Raw genomic sequence first — 24,007 nt, 5'->3', positions numbered from 1 at the left:
ACTTCTTGTGGGCAGTTGGACTGGCAGTACAGATTTCTGAGATCAGAGACAGTGTGGTGTAGAAGGAGCACTTGAACTAGGAGTCAAGATCAGTTTAGGTCAACACCGTTTATTAAGCACCGTTAGTATGTACCAGGCGCTAGAGGAAAAAGGGGCGTGAGAGTGGATCCCTGCCCTCTAGGGGCTTACACTTCTGCGTGGATGGTGGCCAGGTAAACAAACAAAGCATGATACGTGCAAGAATAGTATCAACAACGAGTAGAGGAGCCACAAGACCTGAGATCTAGCTCTGCCACTAGATGCGTGACCTTGGACATGTTATTTAACCTCTCGGGGTCTCATGGATAGTGAGAATGGGGTCGATCATTTCTAATCCCTGAAATTCTCACATCTACAGGCCTCAAAACCCTGTGAGGTAGGCAGGGCAGGCACGATTTCTACTTTATATTAGCGGTGAAGCCTGGGGTCACGGAGGTTGAGCACAGCAGCCTGAGCTACACGTCTGCTTGTTGGTAGAGCTGGGCCCAGACCAGACTCGGGCAGGTCTTCTGAGTCAGGCCAAGTGCGTATCCACTCCAGGCTGCGACGTGGGATCTCTGATGGGCACGGCAGGAGGTTTTCTGGATGACCCCTGTTTGAACCTCCTACTTGCTCCCAGTTTGGAGTTCTTTACGGACTAAGGAAAGAGCAGTTACCTCCTCTACCTCCACCCCGTCCTGGTGTAAGTGCACAGCAGACAGTGGGCATTTCTGAAAACCAGGTCGTCTTTCACAAACAGCACAGTGACGTTAGCATAATTATCCTGGTGACCACAGGAATCTTCAGCCGCCAACCCCAGTCACCGATGGAAACCCTCCCCGGGCCTGGTGTCCACTCACAGCCAGCTCCTTAACCTCGCCGGCTGGGCTCTGTGTATGACGCAGAGGATGTTCTGGAGGCGAAGGCAGCTCTCCCTCACGGCCCGGGTGCTCCCTGTCACCTCCACTCAGCCCGCGCAGTATCTACATGCTTAGGGAATGTGAGCGAGCTAACCTACCTGAAGCAAAACAAACTAAAGAGTGCATCTTGCCGGGCCTCTAAAACCATGCCACGCCCACCAAAGCCATGGCAAAGAGTTTCAGAGATGACGTTTGGGGGCAATCTTACTGTCATATACAACAGGTTTTTTTGAGCACATGCTATGTGTGCTACAGAGAGGCCAGTGACACATAATCCCTGCTATCGGGGGACTTATAATCAGATGCCAAGAGCGGTCAGATGACTTCAGAGATGAGTCACAGATGAAAACTTCCGACAGACTCCGGCGGTGTGAGAGGCTCAGTCTTAAGTGCTGGAGGCGCTGGGGTGAGGGAGAGTGGTCACTGAGGGCTGCTGCTGTCCTGGAAGGAGTCCCAGGGAGCCTGAGCTGGGCCTTGAAGGGAGACAAGGACGGAACTCAGTGTTTGCATTACCCCTCCCTATGGGAAGTTCACCTAAAAACCATACGACGACGATAAAAGTGCACAGGAAAAAAATCGCCTGTGGGCACCCCACGTCCTCTCCCAAGGTGGCCCCTTCCACCACCTCCTAGGCCTGTGATGTACAGCAGCAGAGCAAGTCCCTTAACCGCCCTGAGCCTGCGTCCTCATCTGTAAGGTTGTAGGAGGGTTTCCTAAGCAAACACTAGTGAAACTCACCAGCACGGCAACAAACGCTACCTCCCAGTGAGTCCTCCTGCAAAAAAAACCCCGTCCCTCCGTCTTCGCAGAGGACGTCTGAGGGTGAGCTGGTGCGCGTGCTCCAGCCTTCTCCCCGCATCCTGCCGGCTCCAGGGGCTACGCCGAGGACAGGGCTGCCGTGCGGGGTCAACTTCACCCAGGGCGCAGCCGCCCAGGCTCCCAGCCAAGCACCTTCTCAACTCCAGGGGCGTTGCCTCAGAAGGGAAAATCCTCCAAAGGGGCTGAGGAGGGGGGCTGGAGGAAGGGTGGTCCCTTGGGCCTGCCCCCAACACCTCCTTCCACGCTCCACCGAGGGGGGCCAGCTCGAGCTCCGAAACCGGCAGAGCGTGCGGCCTCCGTGCTGCCACCTGTGGCCGCCGGCCCCAACTGCACCCGACTCCGCGGCCCCGCCCACCCAGCCTGGCTCCGCCCACGTGGGAGGGGCGGGTGCCTGGTTGGTGTATAACCTTTGCAAGAATTCTCAACGTTTCTGAAGTTTGGCGTGCCAGTGTTTTGTTTTGGTCTTCCTTGCAGGAACAGAGAAGAGATCCCTTAAAACACCCATGACCTTGGGTCAGAGTTCCTCTTAGCTCTACCGGACTTAGAATTGTTGTGCAGTCCCAGGGCAAGCCCAAGAACTAAGATCCCAGTGGCCCGGGTTCCTCGGTCCCTGCCCTCCCACACTGCTCCCTCCCCACCCACGTCGTGGCGGCCTTCTTCCCACCGGAACCCACAGGACAGGATGAGAGCACAGCCCTAGTCCTCCCCGTCCAGGACCAGTTTTGTCACCCGTGGCGGCATTACCTGCCTCAGGGTCTTTCTGAGAGACTTAAATGAGGCGCCACGTGGAATGCAACGAGACCATCTTTGAGGGGAGGATACTGGTGAGAACTGGCGTGAGGGAGAGACGCCCTCCCACTTACCACCCCGACCCCTGACCAACCCAAGCAGCAGTAGCGGCAGCTGACGGCTTCCTCAATCCCCAGCCCCTCAACACACTTCCCCACAGGGGCTGGGAAGGCGGTGGGCTCCTGCCACCCCTCCACAGGCCGCACTGAATTCCCTTAGCTTCTTTATTGCACAGTCAGGTTCCACGCTGGCTTCCCCATAAAGATAAAATATGAAACCACAGGGGCTTCCCTGGTGGCGCAGTGGTTGAGAGTCCGCCTGCCGATGCAGGGGACACGGGTTCGTGCCCCGATCCCGGAGGATCCCACATGCCGCGGAGCGGCTGGGCCCGCGAGCCATGGCCGCGGAGCCTGTGTGTCCGGAGCCTGTGCTCCGCAACGGGAGAGGCCACAGCAGTGAGAGGCCCGCGTACAGAAAAAAAAAAAAAAAAAAAAAAAAAATGAAACCACAAAATACCCAGATTTTACTAAATAGGTCAACGAACCCAAGCTGACAGTTTTGTCTGAAAACTGACAGTAAAAGGACTGAGCCGAGCAGAGCAGGACCTGTTTCCCTGTGAGCCATTTTCTGAAGATGGGCCGGGACCCAGATTCATACACGCGGCTCCCACGCAGGCTGGCTGTATCTCACCCGGCCACAGCTTGCTCTGGGCTCCACGTGTGTACGTTGGAGAGGGTGGCACTTGCAGCCCCCGTCGGCCCAGGGGAACCACCAGCCTCCCCCCCACCCCCTTGTCCCTGCTTCCTCTCCAGGCAGACCAAGGGGGAACAGGAAGGGGCCCTAGCACCTGCACAAACTCTTAACCGGCCCAACATGAACATCATCTCTTCTCCGTGGCTCATCCTCCTGCCTTCTTCACCCCATCTTCCCCTAAGGCAGAATAAGCCATCCTTCAACTGGGTTCCAGAATGTTCTGGTGCTTTCCAGGCTGTTTCCTCTGCTCCCTGTGTGCTCCTTGGGGGATAAAGCTGTGGATCCCCATGCCTATTGTGGTGTCTGGCACGAGGTAGGTGTGGATCAATGTTTGTCACGCTGAGTTGAATAGTAATGAAGGAACCAGATGGAGCACACCCCTCAGACACCTGAGAATAACTCAGTGGCCTGGCAACATTAAACGGTGCCCTGAGGCCACAGAGTGTGTTTTTGGCCTTGCTTCCTACACATGCCGCCTGCCACACCAGTGCCTCTTGGTCATGTCCCTCCAAGGACGGGCACCCAGAGACATGCCCCTCCCCCCAGCCATGATCCTGGAACAAATGGCAGCCGACTTCTCTGGATGCGAGTCATCTCTTTAGTCCATCAGTGACCAACACAGCAGCACCACGGACACAGCAGGGGCCTGCCTGAGACCCCGGGCGAGGCAAGGACAGTGGATGCTGGGCCCAGGTGAGGGGGGCTTCCCTTCGGCCTCCCCAGCAGCCAGGAGAGAGATGCGTGGGGAGGGGGCCCGTCTGTGTGGACAGTACCGCAGCCTGTCAGCCCCCGGCCTTCCTCAGAGCACCAGGGCCTCCGGAGGAGGGAATGTTCCAGGGTAGGGCCAGAGAGGGACTTGTTGGGGTGACTAAGGGTGGACTCTGAATTTGAGCGGGGGCTGTGTGCCCTTGTGGGCATGTGTGGCTGGGGACAGGTGCCTGCTGTACTACTGACTCATGGGATTTGACTACTGAGCCACAGGACCTGCCTGGGGCCAAGGAGACCAGGGACCAAGACTCCAGGGCGTGGGAGAGCGCCCAGGGGCGGAAGGCACCCTCCTCACTGCTTCGCTTGGAGACGAGCCCGGGGCTGGCAGGTCTTGGAGGCTGGCTGGAGGGCCGCCTCTGGCCTGACCCACCTCATGTGTAGGCCATCTTGCTGCACACCCAGGGCCGGGTCATCAAACACTCCGTCGACACCAGCCTGGTGGGCTCCACGAAGACGCACTCCCCTGGGCCCGAAATGGGGAATCTGTGGCGGGGAGAGAAGAGACCAGGCACTCACGACCTGGCAGACACGGCCCGTCACTGGGCAGCCCCGGAGGCCCTATGACTTGTCCCTCCCTCTGGAGCAGCCTTCCGGGACAGTCGGCCCCCACAGGCCTTGCTAGCATGGCTCCCATCGCCTCCAGATGGTGCATCACGGCTCCAGCCCCCCGGTGATGCCCACGGATGTTTCCTGGACGCACCCTGCACTCCTCCATCCGGCTCCGCCATCCTGTCGGGCCCAGCTCACTCGTCCCAGGAACCCAGGGCCCTGTCTAGGACCATGCTCCACACCCACCTTCCCCACAGCGCCCTGCCTGCACCTCCTGTATCTAGCACGGGGGCGCCTAACATCATCCCTTTTGAATCTCAACACTTCTTCTTCACCTCATTTGGTCACCCTGACCTGAGCCCCCTGCCAAGGCTGGAGCTGGGGTCTCATAAGAGAGGGCATCAGAAGGACCCCAAGAGGGAGTAGGGGGGCCAGGACCACCTCGATGTCAGAGAAGCGTGGCCCCAAGGCCCGCTGGTTGCCAGGTAGTCAGTGCTCTGGGGACCCCAGCTTCCAGGGCTCCCTGGGTTCCGGGAGCAGGAAGCTTCCAGAAGGGGAGAGGTGGGAGCAGCAAGGGTAAGACTTTCTCAGCAGCTCTAAGAACAGATCTTGGATGAGGGCAGGACAAGGAAAGAGAAGGAGAAAAGAAAACAAGGAAGAGGCAGTTGAGGACAAAGACAGGTGCAGGAGGCAGGGAGAAGCCGGCACAGGGAAGGAGTTGTCACGGGCGCAGTTCACGTCAGGTCAGCAGCTGGGCCCCCGCCCGGCTCCCCGGGCCTAGTCCTCCAGCCTGAGAGTCTACATCAGAAGCTGAGGTTCTTACTCCCCTGTGTGTGCTGCTCTGCGTCTCCCTAAGCCTAAACTGCCCCTACACCCATGACTGCTGCCGCCATCGCCCCGCAAACCGTCCCTGGCTTTGCACACACACCAACCCATCACACATTCCCCGCCACAGCACTTGGGCCACACAAATAATACCACCACTGCACACACCGCCGACACCCTCAAGAGGTGTTTTCTCTAAGGGAACCCTCCTGGTGCCCAGGGGTCAGATCCCCTTTCTCCCACAGTGACAACGTTTAGGTGGCACGTGGCTGCCCCACCTAAGAACAGAGGCCCCACCTCCCACCCTCCCTTGCAGTCAGGTGTGGCCATGAAGCTAAGTTCTGGCCAACGCAGAGGGGTGTCCAGGGCACGTCCTCCCTTTCCCTGAGCCGTGCAGGTGGACTGGGGAGCCACAAGGTGGAAAGAGCCCGGGCCCTTTCCAGCAGCAGGAAGCTCTGTTGCCTGCGTGGAGCAGGGCCACCAAACCAGGCTGGACTTTACCAGGGAGAGAGTAGTAAAGCCATTATCATGACTGGGTCTCTGTCCCATACCCCTGACCCTAGAGGTGAGTGACTCCAGCTAGCACAAAACCAGGTTCTTCAGGAGGTGCATCTGGGAGGCTATGGCTTCCCCGGTCTAAGCTCCTTGGCCAGAAGATGAAGCCTCAGCTCACGTGTCTGGGTCAAACGGGTCCCCGTTGACCCAGTGGAATTCGTCCCCCACTCTGCGCAGACCAATCCAGGGCTCCCTCCGTGTGAACTTGAACATGAATTCCTGCACCAAGGAAAGAGGGAAACCTCAGAGTCAGGTGCGGTCTCCTGACTGCTCACACATCCCCAGACTAACCTCAGCTTGGAAGACTGGCTCCCAAGATGTGTAGACACGGAGAGGGTCTACATCCCATCACTGCATCCCAAGTGTGAGGAGCTGGGGTTACAGACACCCTGCGCTCACATGGAGCGGCCTGCAATGGCTTCCAAGGGACCCAGGCTCTGGGAGTGCACCACTGGGCCAGGAAGCCTGGAACAGGGTTTGTCTCCTAGCTCAGTGGGCCAGCATGCCTGCGTTCATTTTCAGGAAGCCTGGAACTGCCTACTTGATGGATTATCTGGGATACGTCTCAAAGCTCAGGCTGGATGTCCTCCTACCTGCGTATTTCTGGGCCTTTCTCTGCCGAAAGGAGCTATCAGACTGTTGTATCAGAGACAAACAGAAGTGACTTTTAGATTTTCTGCTATTTTGAATTGCATGAACTGTTGCCCTCAAAACCCAGAATGGCCAAGAGACCCACTAATTGTGTTTCTTTCACATTTCTAGTGATATAACTGTTTGGGGTGTTAAATGAGAGATCAGGCCCTGATTTGGACCAGTAGAAGAAGCCAACGCGATTTTTCATTTCACAAGTGCGGGTATAATTTGTAATGCTCATGCTTCAGTACTGAGTTGAGCTCAGCAAACCAGCCTCGGGTGGACATAGTTGGCCTTGACAATAGCAGTGGAAACAAGAGCCCCTCGTGGACCTGCTCAGACCCCATGGAGCCCACCTGCACCCCCCACCCCAGGCCGTGCTCTGGAAACAGGTCACAGGGGACACCAGGTTCTTGGGGCAGGGCTCTCCCCGAAAGTCCCCACCCCACCGGCACGCACCAGCTCCTTCTGGCTCTGGATCACAGCCAGCGCGGCCTCGTGGCCGTGACAGTACTGCCTGCCCGTGTTCCAGTCTCTCGGTTCCTCAGAAAAGAAGTAGCATTTCCTTCCGTAGAGCAGCCAGTCCTCTGGGCAGGGCGCCTCGCACTTGATGCAGCCCTTGGAAGCTGCAGGGAAGAGGAGTGGCTCAGCATCCACCAGCACAGCGGGCCTCTGTCCGGCCCCCCGAGGATCCCACTGCTCCCCGCCACCCCTCCACCGGCCTCCACTTTGGTGCCCATCAGCCACCTGCCTCGGGGGAGCGCCTGTCACAGTGCCTAGCAGGTAAAAGGTGGGTGACTAAATGAGTAAGGAAAAGGAATTTGGGACACTGGCAGGGACACCGCCCCGAGGGGAAGTGACAGCAGGTTAGGCCCCTGGGTTAAGCTCTCCTCTCTCTCCCCGAACTCCGCGAGGAGAGGAACCCGAGAAACTCGGACTTGGAAGGGACCCGGGGGCCATGCGTTCTCTCTCTCCGGCCAGGGTGGGAACCGTCGGCGGCGGACTCGATGGGCCTTGCTCTCATTGGCCACACCCTCATCAGCTAACACTGCTGAACTGCTGGAAAGATCCTTCGCAATTTTGAGTCCCAACCTGCCTTCCCGTGACCTGGAACCTGTGGGTCCAGGATCTGCCTCTGGAGTGACCCGGACAGACCTGGTCTGTCTTCCACCTCCTACTTGAAGAAGGACCCCTGCCTCCCCTCTTCCAGGATTGAACAGACACCGTCCCTTCCACAGTCCCTTGCAGGGGGTGCCCTCCAGGCCCTTCTCCATCCTGCCTGGCTCAGTACGGTGTGCCCACATCACCAGTAAAATGCTGCCACCAGAACAGGCTGGGACACGTGAGCCGTGGTCCAGCACCCAGCAGTGATCACCGTACCCCTTCCAGCTGCTGTGGGCTTTCCAGTCTTCGGATGCTCCGATGAGAAGAATCTGTGGATATGTGTCTATGTGCACTTCTCTGGGAAGGAGGCCCAGAACTTCCATGAGGTTCTCTAAGCCTCCCTGCCAAAAGGAATTCAGCCATACTCTTCAACTATTTTCCTATGATCTCTGTCTAAGCCAGGTCTCCCCTGTCCAGAACATGTGTAAATCACATTTAAATCCAAGTGCAGGATCTTGGGTTTATTTCTTCCACAGTCATCTCATTCACATTGGCTCATTTGAGTTTCTGAAGAGAAATTTTAATCTTGATTTCTTTTTCATCTGTCCTATTGAGCATCCCTCTTTGAATTGTTTCACCTGCAAATTCCGTAAGCATATGTTTTTGTTTGTTCTCATACAAGAGATTGACGAAAATGTAGACCAGGACAGAGCTGAGAACAAGTCCATGGTACTCAAGCCCCCAAGGGAGCTACCACCACACCAACACCAGTTAATTAACGGGCACTCTGGCATTCCTGCTCAGTGAGCTACAGGCCCCCTTAGACTTACTGGCCATGCATTCCCACGAGGAGCTCCAGGGGCTCTGTTGTGTTTTACTGCAACATCAATCTGCTGTGTTTACACATTGCCCTGTCCTCCCAACCTAGCAATAGAACAATTGAATTTGTAACAAGTAGTCTAGGTGAATCCAAGCTCACCCCAGTGGTCACCACATTCTTTGCTAAGCACTCACAACTCCCTGCTTAACCTGCATGCCCCACAGGTGAGGGTTTGGTAGGAATTGATGTTATCCGTGGATTTTCCTCCCATTTTGAGGTCTTAGGGTGCTTCTCAAAGATTAAAGGCAGAGGTCCTGAAGTCACTTTGCAAACCCTTCAGAAGCCATGACATACCTTCCCCCTTGGAATGCTCTGGTCTCTCTACCTCCTGCTCTCTAGGAAACTATTCATTCTTCGGGGATTAGCCCATGTGTCCCCCACCCCCCGCTCTGGGAAGCCCCCAGGCATGAACACCTCTATCACTGTAAGGCCCTTAACCCCAAACCGTCTCCTTCAAGATGCATCACGTGACTAACACACACCAAGTTTGTTCTGCGTTCCCGAAGCATTTTTGTGAACGTTCCTAAGTTAACATCTCCACTTCCGCCGCATGGCTTAGCCAAGAGGACGGGTATAGTCGATGTGTGAATGTACTATTGTAGGCTAAAATCTCATCTAGAACCAACACTCTATTTCCTATTTACTTTGACCCCACAGAATTGGCGGTATGTCTGGAACCTTTCTTTACCTAATTAGACGTGCTTTTGACAAGGTGTGTAGGAACTGAATGGCATAAATGCTCTGACGTCCATGCTCACCCAGTATGCTCATCACCACCAGGATGGCAAACAGAAGCACTGCGATGGCCCCCAGCAGGAGACGCGTGGTGGTGTCTGAGGAGAGAGAAAGGGGTTGATTACCTGGCACATCCCCACCACCCATCCCCACCTCCAGCCCCAAGTCCTGATAGTGAGAAACTCTGGGGCTGTGTTTGAACAAGCCCTCCAGGAGATTCTGATGCTGAAGTCTGAGGTGCCATTCTAAAGCACGGGTCTGTCTGATTCTGCGATCCCCCTGCTTAAAAACCCTCCCTCCGGGGCTACGCACTTGAACTTCTTCTGTGGCTGTCGGAGCTTTCCAGTCTTTCGTCACCTGCTGCTTCTCTACCTCATCCCTGGTTTTAGCCAGACGGACTCCTTGAAATACCCCAGTCCGTCCTCACAGCCCTTCAGCTGGGTCTTTGCTCCCAAGTTTCTTCTCCTCCACTGCAGTCTCTTGAAATCCTGCCCCACACCCTTCATTCTCTTCACGAAAGCTTTCCTGATCCTCTGGCTTCTCCCTTTTAAATTTATATTTATTGTTCTCACCTAAAATTTTAATTCGATGTGTAATGAAAGAACCCTTTTAGACTTCAGACACAGGGTCTTTGAAAGGTTTTTTGTGATAAAATATACATAACATAAAAGTTGCCATCTTAACCGTTTTTAAGTGTGCAATTTGTGGCATTAATTATATTCACAATGTTGTGCACTGTGAATTTGCAAAATTCCACTGCCTATTTGCAAAATGTTTTCATTACCCCAGACAGAAACTCTGTACCAACTAAACATTAACGCCTCATTCCCACCTCCTTCCAGCCCCTGGTAACCTCTAATCTACTTTCTGTCTCTATAAATTCACCTATTCTAGGAACCTCATGTAAGTGGAATCATACAATATCTGTCCTTTTGGGTCTGACTTCTTTCACTTAACATAATGTTTGCAAGGTTCATCCATGTTGTAGCACATCAGAATTTCATTCCTTTTTTATGGCTGAATAATATTCCATTGTATAATTATATACATTTTGTTTATCCATCCATCCATTGATGGACACTTGGGCTGTTTCCATCTTTTGGTTATTATGAATAATGCTGCTATGAACATTGGCAAATATCTGTTTGAGTCCCTGTTTTCAATTCTTTTATATACCTAGGAGTGGAATTGCTGGATCATATAGGAATTCTACATTTAACTTTTTGAGGAACCACCAAGCTGTTTTCCACTGCTGCTGCACCATTTTGCATCCTACCAGCAATGCTAACGCACAAGTGTTCTAATTTCTCCATCTCTTCACCAACACTTGTTAGTTTCCGTTTTTGTTTGTTATAGCCATCCTAGTAGGTGAGAACTCCCTTTTTATTTTTAACCATTTTTAAAACCTTTTAACAGTTATATGTGTGCATAGATGAAAGAAGTGTCTCCACAGCCCAGAGCTGGGCTGTCCACCATTACTCACCCATGATGAGCTAAGTACCAAAATCGAGAGAGAGGAAGTATCTAGAAACTGTTACAGCAATTCAGCATTGCTGTGACTTCCAAGTGCCTGATACTGTTTCTAGTAATTTGTCTGTATTGTACTTCCCAACAAATTGGGAAAAGAAACCTGGTCCTTTATCAAGGATCTGAAAAGCAACAGATCTGAAGTCAAGAAATTCTACCAGACTTCACTAAACAAACTAACAACCAAACAAAGAACATTGCCCCTTCCACAGAGGCAACTACTTCCAACCCTTTTAGCTAATTCTTTTGGTATTTACCTCCAAATCTCTAAAAGCTTTACGTATGTCAATACTTTTTGACTTTTCTTTTTTTTTTTTTTTTTTTTTTTTTCTTTTTGCGGTATGCGGGCCTCTCACTGTTGTGGCCTCTCCCGTTGTGGAGCACAGGCTCCGGATGCGCAGGCCCAGCGGCCATGGCTCACGGGCCCAGCCGCTCCGCGGCATATGGGATCCTCCCAGACCGGGGCACGAACCCGCATCCCCTGCATCGGCAGGCGGACTCTCAACCACTGCGCCACCAGGGAGGCCCTGACTTTTCTATTTAAGACACTACTTATTAACTTCCCACAATAATGAGGAAGATTTAATTCTCTGCATTACTGTCCTCACCCTGACCGCTCACACACTACCTGCTCTCTCAACATCATAGTTTGGGTTAGACTGATAATTAGGTGTTCTTTTCATATGGCAATGTAAATGCTACTCCCAGGAAAGCTATGCAGTGTATTATGATCTTTATTTCTACACAACTTCTTGTTTCCCTGTAATTAATCATTTTCCTTTGCTTACACTTCTGTGTGCTCATCATTATTTCAACTTCAAAGCTCTTTTAAGCTGATGAGGCAAAATCAGGAATTCTACTTCACCTATGACTTAGTCTGCACAGGCTGCTCTAACAAAAACCACAGACTGGGTGCTGAAACAACAGACACTTCTCTCTCACAATCCTGGAGGCAAGGAAGTCCAAGATCAAGGTACCAGCAGATTCCATTCTTGGTGAGGGCCCCCAGGATGGGATTAGTGCCCTTATTAGAAAAGGAAAAGCCACCAGAGAGGAGAGAGGGTCTCATATCCACTTTGCCTTTGCTATTTCTTGAAGATTTTTTTCAACTTTATCTCCCACTCTCTACTGAATCTTTTATTATTTCTACAATTATCTTTAACTGCTAAGGTTGTTTTGGGTTTGTTGATGCTGTTCCCTGAATACTCCCTCTTAAAGCATCCTGTTCTTATTTTAATGATGCAAAATTTTCTCTTATCTCTCTGAGGATATTACTGATAGTTTTTTAGGGGTTTTTTGGGGGGCAGGGGGCTCCGGAGGGGCTGGAGGAGAGGTGGGCAGAAAGTTTAATCTGTATAATCTCTGTTTTCTCCAAACTGGTTTTTTTTTTTTTTTTCCTGTTCATTTGTTTTGATCTCTAGCTTCCATGTCAGAGACTTTCCTGAGATGTCTGGAGATCCTTGGTTATTTGTTCATGATTAAGGCAGGAGGAATAAGACTTCACTGGCACCTCTGAGACAGGAAGAGGGGCTTATTAACTGTGAGGGTCATGGCAGAGTGACGGGCTGGTCCTCAAGGCTGTCTGTTTGTTGACCTCCTTGGGTTTTTCCTCTTGGGTCAGTGTCCCTGGAGACGGCTCTTCTGTTTTCCCTCCTGGAGGGTGTAGGCTTGGCTGGGAAAAGAGGCTAGGAGGCCATCCTGAGCCCTCAATACATAAATGTCGCCTTAACTGCTTGCTCTCAAATGTGTTGGTGTCCGGAGGCCCTCTCTCCCCAAGGAAGAGGGCTGGGGATGGGCTTACAGAGTGGGGAGAGGATTTGGGGATCTGAAGTCTTCCTAACAAGTGTTCAACCAGCCCTCCTGATTTCAGCTCAGCCATGCTGACTGGTGCCCCGGTCTCTGCGCGTGGGGTTCCTGGTTGTGACTCAGGTTGTTCCTCTGCTTCCTGAACTTTCTCAGGCCAGTGGATTCAGTGTCAGTTACACCATCGTTGATCCCTATGTGTTTGTTTGTTTGTTTTTAAATTTTATTTATTTATTTATTTATGTTTGGCTGCGTTGCATCTTCATCGCACTGCCAGGCTTTCTCTAGTTGCGGCGAGTGGGGGCTACTCTTCATTGCGGTGCGCGGGCTTCTCATTGCGGTGGCTTCTCTTGTTGCGGAGCGTGGGCTCTAGGCACGTGGGCTATCAGTAGTTGTGGCTCGCGGGCTCTAGCGCACAGGCTCAGTAGTTGTGGCGCACGGGCTTATTTGCTCCGCGGCATGTGGGATCCTCCCGGACCAGGGCTCGAACCCGTATCCCCTGCCTTGGCAGGTGGATTCTTAACCACTGCACCACCAGGGAGGGAAGCCCCTCGTTGCTATTGTTTTGTCTCCTGTTCTTGTTATCCTTGTGACCTTTTAAAAATCCCTTTACTGTTGTATTAATGAGCTTTGGAAGGGAAAGAAAATAAACGCACGTATTCAGTCTGCCATCTTTACTTGCAAGTCCAACAAACATCCAGGAGTCCTTCCTATGAGCACGGTCTATACTGGCAAGTGACCAGAGAGGTGGGTGGCTTCCGGCGCGGTAAGAACAGAGGCTCACGCCTGCCCTCAAGGGCTGGGCTCCTTCTGTATCTGCTCTGCTGTCCTCAGGGGCAGCTTGTTGTAAGACTAATCCCCTTGAGCTTCGTATGAATCCTGCCTTTCCCTTCTTTATTTTAATTTATTTATTTATTTAGGCTACACTGGGTCTTTGTTGCAGCTTGCGCGGGCTTAGTTGCGGTATGGGGGATCTTAGTTCCCCGACCAGGGATCGAACCCAGGCCCCCTGCATTGTGAATGCAGAGTCTTAACCACTGGACCACCAGGGAAGTCCCTCCTTTCGCTTCTTTAAATGCCTCTCAATCCCCTTCTATAACCCTGGCACCGCAGTAAGAGCATAGCATCGTAAACCACTTCACGTGGGTTCAAATCCCAGCTCTGCCACTTTTTAGTGGCAAAGCTACTTAGCTGCTATTTTATTTCATTTTCCTCATCTTTCAAATGAAGTCATAATAGTGTCTCCCTCTTAGAATTTTATGAGGATTCAACGTATAGGGCTTAGAGCAGTGCCTGGCATGGTACGCTCTCCTTCAGTGTTAGCAATTACTATCATGATGATTATTGGCCCATGGGCTCCTTTAGGGTAAGGGCAGTGCTTTACTCACGTTTGGGTTCCCTACAACAGGGCTCGGTCATTGCCTTGCATGTTACAGAGCACCCTGAATGACAATGTCACCCTGAATGACAGTGTCACCCTGAATGACAATGCCCTTGGCCATGCGGATATACACCTGCTTTCAGGGAAAGGGGAGTCTGTGCCTGTGTCTCCAGCATCACCAGAACTGAGGACTCTCTTCATTCTTTCGTGGGGATAACTGCTCTGGATGCTGCACTGTAAACAGAGAGAGGGTGCGCTACGGAGTCTGACTCCTTGTTCACCCTCGAGGACAGCTGTGGGCCTGGACAAGCCAAAACAATGTTGTGTTAGTTTCCTAGGTTGATGTAACAAAGCACCACAGAGCAGGTGGCTTAAAACCCCGGAAGTGTGTTGTCTCACAGTTCTGGAGGCTAGAAGTCCACAGTCAAGTTGTCGGCGGGGCCGTGCTCCCCCTGAGACCTGAAGGGAAATCCTTCCTTGCTCGGTCCTCGTTTATGCTGGTTGGCTGGCGATCTTCAGCACTCCTTGGCTTGCAGCTGCATCACTGCAGTCTCTGCCTTCATCGTCACATCCTTCTCCCTGTGTCTCTGTCTTCATGTGACCACCTCTTAGAAGGACACCAGTCGTATTGGGTTAGGAGCCCACCCTGCTCCAGTATGCCCCCATCTGAACTAATTACAACGGCAATGACCATATTTCCAAATAAGGGCAGATTCTGAAGTGCTGGGGAGTTAGGACTTCAACATATCTCTTTGGGGGGGGATACAATTCAAGCCGTAACAAATGTCTAACTCAGCAGTCCTTCCTTCTATGCAGTGGCCCTTATTAGAGGGAGTTTGAGGGTGCAGTTTATTTATGTTATAAATGTATATGACTCAGCCTGATGTTAGAAGGAACAACTGAAAACAACCTGGCACCCAAGCCCAGACAAATCTCCCAACACCCTCATATCCACAGTGCAAAAGAGAATCATAGCTGAGGTCTTTAAGTTGCCAGGGCCACAGCCTGGAAGGCATACTCTTGACTGTCACAAACTATCAAATGTAGAGTTTGGTCATTTTTAAATTTTTAAGAGGCTTTGCTAAATGCGTGTGTGTGGTTTTGAGTAGGAAGTTGTGGGTTTGTGTCTTATCAAGAAACTTTCAACATTAAAAATTCAGAACTGGTGAGCCCTGGAAAATCTATAGCCTGAGATTTGCAGAATCACTGTCCCCACTCCTGTACCCCCAGGCTGCTTTTCCTCACCCTCCCTACCCCAATGCCAGAAATAGATTCCCATCTCCAATCACCTCCAGTCTTTCCAGAACGCAGGCGGGAGCTCTGGATCACTTTTCCAGCCTGTCCCCCAAGGCTGAGGATGGAAGGAAAGGTTAATATCCACAGGGAGAGGACTCAATCAGGAGAATTTCTGTTTGGCTTCCTATTTACAAAGCTAACTGTTCATCGAAGGAGAGTCTTAAAGACCTGGGCTGTAATCTCAGCTTCAGATTTAAGACGTTTTCCACGTCACTTAACCTGTGACGAGGAAAAAGCATCTGCCGGAGGGGGCAGGGTTGTCTGAGGAGCACAGGGAGGAGGGCTACATGCATCAGAAGCACAATTTGATTCTCTCCAATTAGCCTCCCCAAGCCGCATGTTGGTCAGCTCAGGACAGAGTAAGAGGTTTCATATCAGAGGGCCTAGTGGCAAACCCGACGGGATTTCACGTGTGAGAGAGTAACGTGCATCCTTGGGCAAGACACTCAGCCTCTCTGAGTCTCAGTTTCCTCATATATAAAACAGGTACAACATTCACCAAGCCCCTGCAAGGGTAGATGGGAGGGTTAAACAAGACAGCTATTGTGAAAGCCCCAGCACGGGGCTGGCACTTTGTAGGTACTTGATAAATATTCGGTACGTGGTAATACAGGAGCACAGGCCCCCTGAGGGTTCAGCTTGGTCAAATCAAGAAGTCTCAAGACAGATGCTTGGCTAAGCAAGGGCTGCAAAACCCCTTGGTCCCCAGACCTGGCAGACCCCTCATCCCATCACGGGTGTTTCTCAGGGTCTGTGGACTGGGCTCATTATGAGGACTTCAGTTTGGGGTGGGAAGTGGACTCACAGTAGGCAGATGGGCAGTCAAAGGATTTCAGTTGAGCAGTTGGTCATACACTTTCCCTGGGTTCCCTCATCAGGGATGCCGGGCTCTAGGGACTGGGGAAAGAGATCACCCGCACACAGCCTACACCCCAGCACCTTTGTCCGTGTAGCTCCGAGAGGCAGAAATCCTTATCTTGCTCAGCAGATGAAGAAACTGAGGCTCAGACAAGTTTGAAAACCTGCCAGCCCACTGGCAGTTGAAGGATCTGGCTGAGGCTTACCCAACTCCAGAATCCGTGCTTTTTGCACTGCAGCAGGCTGCCTCAGCCCCTGTCGTGTGACTTCTGCAAGGGCAGGGATGTTCCCAGTGCCTAGAGCTGGGCTGGAACAGTGGGGCCTCCAGGAGTGTTTGTGGGAGGTGAGGAAGAGTGAGTGAATGTGGGGGAATCAGCACACGGCAGGACCCTGGAGAGCACCATCGTGGTCTGAGAGCTCCCCTCTCCCCGCAGGAGACGCGGCGCCCAGGGAACACCCAGGAGATGCTCAGGGGACCAGTGGAGGGGAGGCCCCTGGCAGGGACACAGACTCCACATCCTAAAACTCCTGTGGGAAAAGGCCCACAGGCCCCAGATGCTGAGCCCCCAAGGTCCACAGGCACCAGGGTGGGGCTGCTCCTGGTGGGCCATGGGAACGAGGGCAGGGGCCAGAGGTGCCACGAGACACAGAGCCAGGCCAGGCAGGGAGCCATGTCCAGACAGGCGAGACGAGGCTGGGCCACAGGCGGGCACTGAGCACAGAGTGGGCTAGACTCCACAGGGCCTGGAAGACCCAGTGTCCTGAGAGGCCCCCTGGGCCATTTCCTGACGGGCGTGCGGCTGCTTCTTCAGCCTAACTTGCAGGTGGTCGGCCCAGCCATGGCTGGGAGTAGGAAGCAGAAGGGGCCAAGGTCAGGATGGGAGGTAAGATGGGAGCCAGCCAGCTGGAGGCACTGAAAGAAGCCACACCACCCCTGAAGTGGCCCCTAAGCACTGGGGGTTAGAATGAGGTTAGGGCAGCCCCTGGAGAAATGCTTACGAATGACTGAGTGGAGAAATACAGGCAAGAGGCGTGAGCAACTTCAAGAAATAACTTGGGCAGGAGGGAAGCAGTGGGTCACAGGCAAATCTAACAGTGAGGGTTTGTCCACCTTTATTCAGCTCAGCTCTCCCCAGCCCGAAGGTCCTCTGCAGTGGCTCTCCTACACTGAGTTCCAACATCTTTGCCTCCTTTGTCCCAAATCACCATCCAGGTGTCCAGCTTTCCCCTCAGAGTCTGCACAGCCCCTCCTCAGGCCATCCGTGTCCCCTGGCCTACCAGCCTTTGGGCCAAATGCTGACAGAACTGTCCCCACCTCTCCCTCCTTGGCCAGGCACCTGCCCTGGCTGGCGCTGGTTATGTCCCTCCCCTGACCACGGCCCCGCCTTCCTCACTGACCTGGCCTTGGTCTGACCCCTCTGGGCCACCACCACTTTTCCAAGGGCCGCCCACTGTCTCATTCTATGCTTCAAATCTCTCAACAGCCGCTTCAGACAAAGTCCAAACACTTTGGCAAGGCCTGGGTAGCCATTCACGGTCTGGGCTCTCCAGACTCCTTTCTTTTCACCACGCCCCACCCCGATCCTGGTATTTTGGAGGTCAGTTCCCCACAAGGGACAGGCGAGTCCTCGCCACTTGATCCCTGAACATGTCACTCCTCGAGCCTGGTGCACCCATCTTTCTCTTTCCACACCTCCTAAGAGGTCACCTACTCCAGGAAGCCCTCCTTTTCTGACACTCCTTCCCTAATGCTTGGGTGATCCAGGTCCTGGGCTTCCCTAGTTGATGCCATCCAGGCAGGTCCTCGGCCTTTGGACTCCGGGTGTCCAGAGTACCGAGAAACGCCCAGAGGACCAGCCCTCTGGGCAGCTTCAGCACCTCCCACACCACACAAGTAGCCACACGAGTTAAGTGAAAGAACTCATGAACTTGAAATCTGTCTTCCACTTTGGTGACCGCCCCTTTGGCCAGTCAGGGGTCAGGCCGTGAGCCCCTCTGACTGGAAGAGGTAGGTGGGACCCCCGACTTGCAAGGAAGGCCCTCTGGCTGATTCTCCCTCCCGGCACCACCAGCGCCCCATCCCCCAACCCCCTTCTCACGGGGCATTAGCACCGCGTCGGGGTCCACAGCTTTTGTCACTTTGCCCAAAGTACTTTCACTGCTATAGGGTCAAGCCACTCTCTCAATATGCCTATCGGGTTAGTGCCGGACAGTAACTGTCCGCCTTCACTCATAAGGAAACAGGCTCGGAGCAGGAAACCTGCTCCCAAGGTCAAAGAGGGAGTTAGCTGCAGAGACAGGGTCAGGGCTGTACTATAGGTGGTCCCCAGTTACCTGTTCCCCACCGCCCCACAATGTGGCATCTGATGCCCTGGCAATCCTCCGGGTTCCAGAGTCGCGCTCCCCGCTCTCCCCACCGGGAGACCGGCCAAGGTGACTCTGTCCCGCCTCCCGGGTCCCCGGCCGGGGGATGGAGGGCCGATAGGCGCTTACCCTCCAAGGCCGCCTTCCAGCTGGTGCTGCCCTCGTAGCCCGACCCCGATCGCCGCAGCAGCCCCTCGGGACCGCGGCCCTCCGCTTCGGCGGGCGAGCGCAGCCTGGGCGCGGCGGGGGCGGACGCGGGGCGGACGGCGGGGGGCGGCGGCGGCCGGGCCCGCGCGGGGGGCTCCCGGGCCGGCTCCATGCCTGTCGCTGTGCCGCGCCGCGCCCGCGCTCCTGTGCCGAGGTGCGGGGCCCGGCCCGACGCGCACTCGGCGCTCCGCGCGCCCTGCGGGCCCCCCAGGCCGACCTCGGGTGGGCGAGGGTCGCGGCTGGCGCAGCCCGAGGCTGAGCCCGGCTCCCCGCGCCGGACCCGCTGCGCCCGGCGGCCGCCACCGCCTGGGTCCCCGCGCGCCGCGCCTGCCCCGCCGAGCCGCAGCCTCCGCGCAGAGCCGGGGCGGGGGAGGACGAGTGCGGGGAGGTGCGGCAGGGCGGGCGCAGGGAGGGAGGAGGCTCCGGGCGCGAGGAGACCCGAAGCCCCGCCTCCCGGCGCCCCGCCCCCCGGTCTCCCGCCCCCTCGGCAGGAGTCCAGATGTTGCGGAGCTGGGAGCGCGGACCCTGGAGCCGGGAGCCCTGGCTTCTAATCCAGGTCCACCTGGCAGCCTCCTGCTTGTCCTCTGTTAAACGGGAATCAAGTTCATGCGGCTCAACGAAGATGAGGGGCTTTCCTCTGGGCTACCCTGTAGCCAGAGCAGAGGGGTGAGGGCTGTGTCTTCGGCAAGAATCGGCGCGCACGAGAGAGCAAAGTGCCGATGGGACGCATGGAGCAACATTTCAGATTCAGTTAACATTGACAGAGCATCTAGTAAGTGCCAGGGGGTTTTACAAACATGAACTGACAACACCCCCAGTTTAGGATGAGGACCGGAATTAGAGAGGTCAAGGGCATGGCTGAAGGCGGCACCGCACAAGCGCACGGTTGGCTGGTTTCTGACTCCCAGGCCAGGGCTCCCTCGATGGTCTTCACTCGGGCACTCTTTCCGTGGCTGAGCCCGGGCCACCTCCGGCTCCACGCCCAGGACTGCATTTCCTTCTCCAGTCCCAGCCCCACGTCTGCGTCCTCTCTCAGCCCATGATTCCTCGTCCTCAACCTTCCTGCTTTGTCCCCACCACCAGATCCAATCAGTACCGACTCCTGTGAACTGTCCCTTTCAGAGGCTCCCTTCTCACAGCCCCTCGCCAAGTACAAGTCCATTTCATCTGTCTGGCCGCAGCCTCAGTCTCCTTATGGTCTCCCTCGGCTCTTGCTTCCTCCTGTCTCAGCACCAGAGGCATCTTCCAAAAATGTGAACCTCACGAGTCCTTCAGGGCCCCCTCTACCTGTGGGCTTGGTCCAACTTCTTTTTTTTTGCGATACGCGGGCTTCTCACTGTTGTGGCCTCTCCCGTTGCGGAACACAGGCAACACAGGCTCCGGACGCTCAGGCTCGGCGGCCATGGCTCACGGGCCCAGCCGCTCCGCGGCATGTGGGATCTTCCCAGACCGGGGCACGAACCTATGTCCCCTGCATCGGCAGGCGGACTCTCAACCACTGCGCCACCAGGGAAGCCCTGATCCAACTTCTTACAAGACTACAAGGTCCCTCATGTCTTAGCCCTGCTCCTATTTCAGGTTTCATCTCCTTCTACCCCTTGTCTGCTGGCCCCAGACACACCCAACTGTGTTCTGTCTTTCCTCCAGGCCAGGGAACATTCTCTCCCCTCTGCCTGGAATACGTTTCCTCTTGGTCCTTCTCATCCCAACCTGTAGCCCCTCACACACCAGTTTGCCCACATAACGTCTGCTAACGCTTCAGATCACACATCCTCTAGGACGCTGCATTCGTTTGGATTCGATTCGGCAGACTGTAAGAGAAGACCGCAAGAGCAAAGGCTTAAACTCGAAAGTCCAATAAAAGAAGTCTGGAGCTGGTCAGCCCAGGACTGGGCTGAGCTCCAAGGTCATCAGGACCCAGTCTTGTTCCCCTGGACAGTGTTTTTACCACCTTCTAACACACTCCGTGTTCCTGTCTCTAGAGCTCCATCCCAGGTAAACCTGGGTCCTTCTGTGTCTCAGGATACAGGCTCCTTTTCTTAGGGTTAGATAATAGGAATGAGTCCTGCCCACAAACTCAGAGGCTCGGGGGGCGGAATTTTTCCTTTTCCTTTAAATCAACTTAATTGTAACTTCAGGTCACCATCCGCTAAGGTGGTAGCAAATTCCAGCTCATCTTTTAAATTGAGATAAAATTCTCCATTTTAACCATTCTAAAGGCTACAATTTTAGTACATTCATAATATATTCACAACATAGTGTGACCATCATCACTATCTAATTCCAGAACATTTTCACCACCCTAAAAAGAAAGCTGGTACCCATCAAGCGGTCACCCCTCATCTCCCTCTCCTCCAGCCCCTGTCAACCACGAATCTGCTTTCTGTCTCTATGAATTTGCCTATTCTGGATATTTCATATCACTGGAATCCTACACTATGTGGCCTTTCGTGCCTGGCTTCTTTCACTTAGCACATTTTCGAGGGGCATCTGTGTTATAGCCTATGTCAGTCCTTCATTCCTTTTCATCTCAGTCTGTTTTGAAGGCTGTAGTCCTTCCAAGGTGGTATCAGAGTCCCTGAGGCTTATGAGGGAAATCCTGGCTGGCACCTGTCCTCCAAGCCAGGCAGGCCCTGCTTCCTGGCTTTCCTGGGATACGGAGTCTTTGCTGGGGCTGGGGCTCTGGGGCCAGAGCTGCCTCTCCTGGCCACCGAGCCATGTGGCTCCAGAAGGCTCTCATGAGTGGTAGTGACCCTGCTACCCTGGAGGAGTCCCCAGACCTGTCTGCCCTTCCCGGGCAGGGTCCACCCTCCTCACCTCACCACTTCTCCAAGGGCCCCCTCTCTCCAGGACACCCCATCATCTCTTCAGTGGCCTTAGGTTTTTAGTACAGATCAGTTTCATTTTCAGGCTGCCTTGCTCTCTGCCCCACCACAATTATTAAGGCAAAGACATACAAAGCCTGGCAAATTGCTTACAATTAGGAGATACGTAGAGAGCCAAACAAAAATTTCATGAGAGTAGGTTATCCTACTACCTGCCAGAGTGTCATGGTTGGCCCTGCATCCCCACGTGCACTGAGCAATTCTGGAACACTGGTGTTTACTAGACCAGGAGGGCACAGAGTTGCGAACCCAAATGTGCAGGGGCAGACACTTGAAGGAAGGAAGGAAGGAATAAATCCTACCAGTGGAGGCTGTGGGGGGCCCCCTCACTCAGGTCAGTGGGTTATTGCCAAGTGGCAATGCTGTTCCACTGTTAATAGCGCTTCCCAGCATTTTGGTGTTTTCCAAAGGGGTTGGAAATACGAGTTGTTATATGAAACTTCATAATTCTTAATTCTGGCAAATAATTCATATTTTAATAGAAAACTTGTATAAGCCAAAAAATAACAGCCACAATACACACACACACACACACACACACACACACACACACACACACACACACACACACACACACACATCTACATGATTGATTCAGCCTCTGGGCTACCAGTTGACAGTCTCTGATTTAAGGATACACTTGATGTCAGGGACCCCTTGTAGCACAAGACATCACAAACCCTTAGGTAAATTGTCACTGGATGAGACCCCTAAAGACAAATACCTCCTAATTAGGCAAGGGCCTCATTTGCTGGCCTGTCTCCCCCGTCTGGAAAGAAACTTCCTCACTGCTTATTATGTGAGGATAGGGTGTGGGTCCTCATGGTTATGAGCAGGTGCTGAACTCGGAGGATATTAGGAAAGGTATTTCCATATGGATGAGGGCTGAAGCTATATACGGGTTGTAGGTTTTTCTGCTTATTCCTTTGGAGTGGGCTTGAGAATCACACTGCCTTCTCCCCATAAGTCAATGAAATCACCTGAGATCTGCAACCAGACTCCCTATTACTGTGGGACACCAGGAAGGTCTTAGCTCTTGGCAGTGAGAGGAGTAAGAACAGATCATTTATAACAACAAACATAAATAATTCACTTTACTATCCGTAAGTTAATAAAGTGAAAAAATTGTGAAACCAACACAAGGAGAAGACAAACTAAGTACTGGTGGTAGAATATATTTTATTACATGGTGGTATTTTGGCATAGTTTCCTTCGCAGAGTCTGTTCTTGGCTGTCTACAATCAAATTCTCATTGCCAAGTCCATGTGAGTATTGTTGTATAACTCACTACGCTGCTTGGAGCCATGGGGTCTTCACGGTCCTTCTTCCTTGGGTTCAGGAAGACACTGTCCTTTTTGTGGCACAGAGGAGACATCCTTCTGGTGAAGAAGTTCCTCTCCACCGGGGCAAAGCCTCCCCTCTGTCTAGTTGATGTGTATTTCTCTCTAGAGCGTGGCTCATCTTGCTAAAATAAGTCTCCACTCCCCTGTCCTGTCCTTCTTTGTCACAGGGCCCCCAGTGATGTGATGATGTGGTTTGTCCTCTGCTGGGTTTTGGTTTTGTTTTGTTGCATTTTGTTTTGTTTTTGGCTGCACCGCGCAGCTTGTGGGACCTTAGGTCCCTTGGGCAGTGAAAGCGCGGAACCCTAACCACTGGACCGCCAGGGGATTCCTAGGTCCTCACTGGTTTCCATCAGGCCAGATGATGACTGAATCTTTCTCATCCTCAACCTAACCCTAATACACGGTCTATGCTGGCGACCCCAAGTAGCGCACACAAACAGATTCTTCAAGCAGAAATACTGAGGGTAGTCAAAAGACGTTGGCCAAGAGATTTTCCTATCCCAGAGCCAACTGTGAGACACACTGAACAATGATACTGTGGCCCAGGAAATGAGCATCAGTTCCTGGACGTGGGCACACCAAAAGCGGATTGTGGCGAGTAAATCTTCGAAGCACTGGAATAATTTTGTATGGCCAGCGGTTTCCCGAAGCGGCTCCACAGGTTGTTCTCTGGAAGGAGGAGAGTCCACAGAACTTAAAGCACGTGAAAGTGAAGGGGAGGGTAGGCAAGGCAGCAGCTGCGAAATCCCCGCGGCGTGGGCTTTTCTGCATCCAGGGAGAGAGGCACCGCGCTGGTGCAGCAGGTCGGGAGGTCACCCTGGGACTGAGGCTTTGTGAGCTGGTGTGGGTTTCTCTGACAACACGATCCGCTTGGGATTTCAGGGGGCTTCCAGGCTATTTGTGTCCCAGTGCCATGGAGTAGGAACAGAACCACCGACTGCCCAGGTCACAGTCCTGGCTCTGTTCCTTACTTCGTCGAGGTTTATTTGTTTTAT

The 24,007-nt window shown here is 53.4% G+C and overlaps 1 protein-coding gene across 1 annotated transcript; it reads right to left on the bottom strand.

The window, feature by feature from the left end:
* Window positions 1-112: 112 nt before the first annotated feature.
* CLEC2L (C-type lectin domain family 2 member L) lies at window positions 113-18,896 on the bottom strand (the record flags this gene model as incomplete). Its single annotated transcript, XM_082631581.1, has 6 exons — window positions 113-1,411; window positions 4,438-4,550; window positions 6,115-6,215; window positions 7,089-7,255; window positions 9,372-9,446; window positions 18,707-18,896. 5 exons carry the CDS (start codon window positions 18,894-18,896, stop codon window positions 4,439-4,441), a joined length of 645 nt encoding a protein of 214 aa, XP_082487707.1. The 3' UTR covers window positions 113-1,411; window position 4,438.
* Between the last annotated feature and the right edge of the window lie 5,111 nt (window positions 18,897-24,007).

The sequence above is a fragment of the Mesoplodon mirus genome, assembly GCF_964341445.2.
Source record: "Mesoplodon mirus genome assembly, chromosome: 9".
Lineage (NCBI taxonomy): Eukaryota > Metazoa > Chordata > Mammalia > Artiodactyla > Ziphiidae > Mesoplodon > Mesoplodon mirus.
The sequence above is the reverse complement of the archived record's forward strand: the minus strand, read 5'-3'. Positions and strand labels throughout refer to the sequence as shown.